The sequence below is a fragment of the Palaemon carinicauda genome, chromosome 44, assembly GCF_036898095.1.
Source record: "Palaemon carinicauda isolate YSFRI2023 chromosome 44, ASM3689809v2, whole genome shotgun sequence".
NCBI classification, from domain to species: Eukaryota; Metazoa; Arthropoda; class Malacostraca; order Decapoda; family Palaemonidae; genus Palaemon; species Palaemon carinicauda.
In genome coordinates, this window is record NC_090768.1 from 53,321,702 (window position 1) to 53,327,994 (window position 6,293).

At 43.3% G+C, this 6,293-nt stretch overlaps 1 protein-coding gene across 1 annotated transcript in view; it reads right to left on the bottom strand.

Moving 5' to 3' along the window:
- Positions 1-6,004, bottom strand: part of LOC137634421 (serine-rich adhesin for platelets-like) — a 64,779-nt gene extending 58,775 nt beyond the window's left edge. Inside the window, 5 exon segments of the mRNA XM_068366816.1 lie at positions 3,048-3,058; positions 3,060-3,152; positions 3,237-4,776; positions 4,778-5,442; positions 5,444-6,004. Coding sequence (XP_068222917.1) covers positions 3,048-3,058; positions 3,060-3,152; positions 3,237-4,776; positions 4,778-5,442; positions 5,444-5,575 — 2,441 coding nt within the window. The 5' untranslated portion in view covers positions 5,576-6,004.
- Positions 6,005-6,293: the final 289 nt, after the last annotated feature.

The window sequence follows — 6,293 nt, forward strand, 5'->3', positions numbered from 1 at the left end:
CAATTCCCCAAGAATTATTTAAAAATTTTTTGCAAGCCCTCCTAACCAGTGTCCCTGGAAGACGTTCTCAAGGGAAGCACTGAATTCATTAAAGACGTCATATGTTCTACAAAAATCAATCTCGTTTCACAGTTGAGACGAGGGAAGACGCAGAAAGACGTCCTAAACACAAGAGGAACATCCGTTGCCTCGGGGCTCTTCGAGGTAATTTGACTCTCAGGTATCTCCATTATACAGGTCCAAGGCTATTAGTTAAACCAGAAGTCCCTTTCTACAGGTGTGGTTTCTTTTTGACGAAAGGGAAGCCTCTGTACCATGGTCTCTTACTGTCTTGGGGTAGAGTTCTCTTGCTTGAGGGTACACTCGGACACACTATTTTATCTTATTTCATTAGTTAAACCATAAGTCCCTCTCTACAGGTGTGGTTTTCTTTTTGACGAAAGGGAAGCCTCTGTACCATGGTCTTTTTCACTGTCTTGGGGGTAAAGTTCTCTTGCTTGAGGGTACACTCGGGCACACTATTCTTTCTTATTTCATTAGTTAAACCAGAAGTCCCTATCTACAGGTGTGTGGGTTTTCTCTTTGACGAAAGGGAAGCCTCTGTACCATGGTCTCTTACTGTCTTGGGGTAGAGTTCTCTTGCTTGAGGGTACACTCGGACACACTATTTTATCTTATTTCATTAGTTAAACCATAAGTCCCTTTCTACAGGTGTGGTTTCTTTTTGACGAAAGGAAAGCCTCTGTACCATGGTCTCTCACTGTCTTGGGGTAGAGTTCTCTTGCTTGAGGGTACACTCGGGCACACTATTCTTTCTTATTTCATTAGTTAAACCAGAAGTCCCTTTCTACAGGTGTGGTTTCTTTTTGACGAAAGGGAAGCCTCTGTACCATGGTCTCTCACTGTCTTGGGGTAGAGTTCTCTTGCTTGAGGGTACACTCGGGCACACTATTCTTTCTTATTTCATTAGTTAAACCAGAAGTCCCTTTCTATGTGTGTGGTTTTCTTTTTGGCGGAAGGGAAGCCTCTGTACCATAAGTCTTTTTCAATGTCTTGGGGTAGAGTTCTCTTGTTTGAGGGTACACTCGGACACTATTCTTTCTTATTTCATTAGTTAAACCATAAGTACCTTTCTACAGGTGTGGTTTTCTTTTTGACGAAAGGGAAGCCTCTATACCAGGGTCTCTTACTGTCTTGGGGTAGAGTTCTCTTGCTTGAGGGTACACTCGGGCACACTATTCTATCTTATTTCATTAGTTAAACCAGAAGTCCCTTTCTGCAGGTGTGGTTTTCTTTTTGACGAATGGGAAGCCTCTGTACCATAGTGTCTCACTGTCTTAGGGTAGAGTTCTCTTGCTTGAGGGTGCACTCGGGCAAACTATTCTTTCTTACTTCATTAGTTAAACCAGGAGTCCCTTTCTACAGGTGTGGTTTTCTTTTTGACGAATGGGAAGCCTCTGTACCATAGTGTCTCACTGTCTTAGGGTAGAGTTCTCTTGCTTGAGGGTGCACTCGGGCAAACTATTCTTTCTTACTTCATTAGTTAAACCAGGAGTCCCTTTCTACAGGTATGGTTTTCTTTTTGACGAATGGGAAGCCTCTGTACCATAGTGTCTCACTGTCTTAGGGTAGAGTTCTCTTGCTTGAGGGTGCACTCGGGCAAACTATTCTTTCTTACTTCATTAGTTAAACCAGGAGTCCCTTTCTACAGGTGTGGTTTTCTTTTTTACGAAAAGGAAGCCCCTGTACCATGATCTTTTTCACTGTCTTGGGGTAGAGTTCTCTTGCTTGAGGGTACACTCGGGCACACTATCCTTTCTTATTTCTCTTCCTCTGTTTTTTCTAAGTTTTTATAGTTTATATGTAAATTATTTATTGTGATGTTGTTACCGTTCTTAAGGCATTTTTGTTTCAATTGTTAGCTGCTTCTCTTGTAGTTTCCTTATTTCCTTTCCTCACTGGGCTATTTTTCCCTGTTGGAGCCCTCGGGCTTGTAGCGTCCTACTTTTCCAACTACGGTTGTGGGCTTAGCAAGTAATAATGACGATAATATTAAATGTAATTTTTTTTCTTTTATGAAAATTGCGATGAAACCTTATGTTAGTCTTAAAATATTCATAACATGTAAACAAATGGACGATTGTAAATATTATCTAAATCTAAAAGAAATAATCAACTCTATTTGCAATTAAGACCTGAAAAATATCACAAACACACACACACACACACACATATATATATATATATATTGTGTGTATATATATACATATATATATATACTGTATATATATATATATATATATATATAAAGAGAGAGAGAGAGAGAGAGAGAGAGAGAGAGAGAGGCTTAAATTTCAGGTTGAAGTGTTACAGTGATATAAGTAGCACCTTTGAACTTTCGATTACTTTTTTATTGTCTTACTCAGCCGGCAATTTCTAAGAACTCCCTAAGAATCTGAGGTAAAAGTTCGTAGAAAAAATAGTAAATAGAATAAAAGAAGCGATGAGATAACGACACTGAATGTAAATTTACAAGAATAGTACTTTCTCTAGTCTGCAATAAAATATTCTTTAGTAAAAATATAGATTCAAGTTCCAGCAAGCTATATAAATATACGTACTTGAACAGGAGAGAGAGAGAGAGAGAGAGAGAGAGAGAGAGAGCTATAATAAGAACAACAACGAAGCCATATATGCGCAAACGTTAGAACAGTAATACGAGCCTCTTCTCAACTGCTCCTCTTAATCTAAGAGTCTATTGTCATTGTTGTTATTCGAGTTACAAGACAATAGACCATAAATCTTACACTAGAACAAAAACACAATAAAAGGAGAGGAGATAAAGGGACAATGAGATGACACTATTAATAAAGAAAAAAAACAATTGTAACTTCTATTTACTGGGCTATGCAAGAGCTGTTTATCAACAGCTAGAATGTTAATGAGAGAGGTTAATCAGGCTGTAATAAGAAGAACAATAGTAATAAAGTCTGAGATAAAGGTGTTAATTGCATTCATAATGAATATGAATGACCCACGTTAATTACCTGGCGTGGTCCCGCATCTAGCAGCTCCTGTACTTCCTGCGGCAGTTGCTGTAGCTGCTGGTTCTCTTCGCCTTCGTGGCAAGAGCAGAGGCACAGGTCGTCAAGTCTTTGGTGGTGACATCTTCAAGGGATACATTTGTATCGGCACTTTCCGTTTTACTCTCTACAGTTATATTTTCAGCTTCGTTATCCGCTGTACAATAATCCCCTACCTAATATCACGGTTTCAACACTACCACTATTGCTGCTACTATCACTACTATTGGTGGCTACCTCGCCCTGACTAGCACCGTTGGATTCGGTTGCAGTTTTATTGTTTTTATTACACTTACAAGTACACAATATATTCTTCTTAATCCAGTCTTCGTTTAAGGTAAAATTCACGTGAGGTTCTGGAGGCGTGGGCAACACTGCCTCCTCTTCCTCATCATCAGGCCCCTCTTTCTCTCCAACCTTTCCCTTCGCAACAGATTCCTTTCCTACGTCGTTCTTTACGATGCCCTTGTCAGGTGTGTCAACTAGACCACCTGCCAGCGATGAATTCGGGTTCCGCTGATCGATACGAGCAGCCCCGTCGGAAGCGTTCCCCCGGGAGGATGGCACTACCGAAGGGTCGCCATCTACCGACGCGGATTGCATCGCCTCCAAAGACGTCGAAATGCTGTAGTATCCGCTATCGCTGTCATTCGGTACCGAGGCGTGTAATGGAACTTTCTCGGTTAGAATGACAGCGGGAGACGAAGTGGTCATTATGTTGTTCCGACAGGCGGAGTTCCTAACATTGGAAGTATCGACCCTTGTGTATTGCTCTAACTTATTCTGCGTGGCACTGTAGACGTCCGTCAGGAAGCTCTTCCCTTTGCTGACAAACTGACTAAGTCTGAGCCTCATGCTACGGGATCTGGTGAAGGCGCCGCGTCCTCCTCTGCAGTCATTTCTCCTTCTGTTCCCTCCTGAGAGGGTCAGGTCGAGGGGGGCCTCTTCAGCCGATTGTGGCACAGATGCCGGTTTCGTTGATGAGGTTTGCAAGGTGTGATTCTGGCGAGTAGGAGGATGATGCCGTGGGTGGGACGAGTCACACTCTTTTGCATCTCCTCCTCCTCCTTCTCCTACTCCTACTTCACCATCATCACTACTACCTCCCACAGACAGATCACTCGCACTATCACTCTTCGAAGTATTTCGAATGATCAACGTGCTGTTGCTGTAACTCACCAGACGAGTTTGCACTTTAATCTTGTAAAAGTCGTCTTCGTCACACTTCTCAGCTTCGCACACGTCTTTGTCATCATCCACGACTCCGTTGCTCCTTCTAACTTCGCATGGGACACGCTCTCTAACCTTCATCATAACGTCAGCTTTCGTAAGCTCAACTGGGGATGTATCTACGGCTCTGGGATTCGATTCTTTCCTCGTTGTTTTAGGGAGATTTTCAGACGATCTAGAAGACCTCTTTGTAGCACCAATAAGCACCTTATCTTTATTTTGGGAGGAATGTGCATTTTGCACCGATGGCTTCGAACTTTCGATAAGAGGGGAGGTCCCTTTAGGAGAGGGAGCAGGGGTCATTGCACTGTGACCTAACTTCCCGCTACTTGTGGCCGCTGATTTTTCCTTTCTCCCTCTTATACCACTGCTCTCTGCAATAAACGCCTTCTCGCGATGGGACTCAGGATTTGTGTTTTTGCTCTTTACCTCCCCAGGGGACGCATCCGTCAACTTCTTATCGCCCCTCATCACCCGCCAGTGTCTCCTCCAAGTCCTTGTCTGGTGATTCTGGAACGTTATCCCTTTCCAGTTTTTCCCTGGAACCATCCTTATCATATTCAGAACTGGGTATTCTTTCGCGAGTTATTTTTCTGGTCCTCAGGGTTCCAGGCGGAGAAATGACCTTTCTTCTGTTATCTTCCTTTTTCATGGGACTCGAATCCCTCCTTCTATTCTGCGTGCTTTTCGCTGGTCCATCTCCTGTGGCGGATCTGCGCTCCCTCTGATGCTTATCAGCGGCGACATTTTTCTCTTGCGGACTCTTTCGGCCGGTCTTGGTCGGGCTGCGGTCACGGATCCGGTTACCGGGGCCGTGTTCAGATCTCGTGACACCTTTGTTGTTGCAATCCGGGCGAGTCAACCTTTCAAACACGTCCGCCCTTTTGATGTTTTCCCCGGCGTTCGGGATGCTGTTGCCCTTCTTCTCCGGGGGGCTCGACGTCTTGCTCGCTATCGACTCCCGCTTTCTGTTCGCCGTTTTCCCGTTGACTGTGTTCTGACCCGGATCGCGATTTCGGCTTAGTTTATTATCCCCCGGCTGGGCCTTCTCGCTTACGGAACTGCTCATCCGCATCGACGACCTGCTCGACGTCTGACGTTGCAAGGACTTGAGCGGTTTCTCGACGTCCGCTCTTCTTCCGAGCGCGGGACTTCTCGATCTCGAGGGTGAGGGACTTGGACATGAGGGACTTCTCTGCCCTGCGGGAGGAGGAGGAGGAGGTGGAGGAGGTTATGGAAGACTTAACTGCGTTGGAGGACATCGGATACGCCGAGTTGGGAGTCTCTGGGGTGAGGCATTTAAGGAGGAGCTCTTGGTTGCGTTTCTCATTGTGATGTTTGGAATGCAAAGCCTTGGTGGGGACCCGCCCCAGCGAAACATGACGACGAAGAGCGGTTATCAAGGCGGCTGGCCATCTTGCCTAGCCAACCTGCTTCTTTCTTCTTCCTTTTCTCCTCCTCTTCTTCTTCTTCTTCTTCTTCTTCTTTCACCGTCTCTTTTTTTTTTTCTCTCGCAACTCCTACTCACTCCCACCAACGTTTTTAATTACACTCGCGAGATACATCGAGGTAGTTGTTCCACTGGTTATTAATGCTCATAACTTAGTCCGAAGCATATTCAATTTGCTTTTCAACTTGCTGTTATGTAATTCGCCTTAAAGTCTATTTAATTCACATATACAATTTAATCCCCTCATCTATAAAAAAGTTTTAATTATTTGCAATTTAACACAAATAGGATAAGATTTTTAATAGTTTAGATATGAAATACCCGTTTTAATGTTGTTAGTCTTTACAATATTTTATTTTAATTGTTCATTACTTCTTATATCGTTTATTTATTTCCTTATTTCCTTTCCTCACTCAGCTATTTTTCCTTGTTGGAGCCCTCGAGCTTATAGCATCATGCTTTTCCAACTGCAGTTGTAGCTTAGAAAATAATAATAATAATAATAATAATAATAAATAATAATAATAATA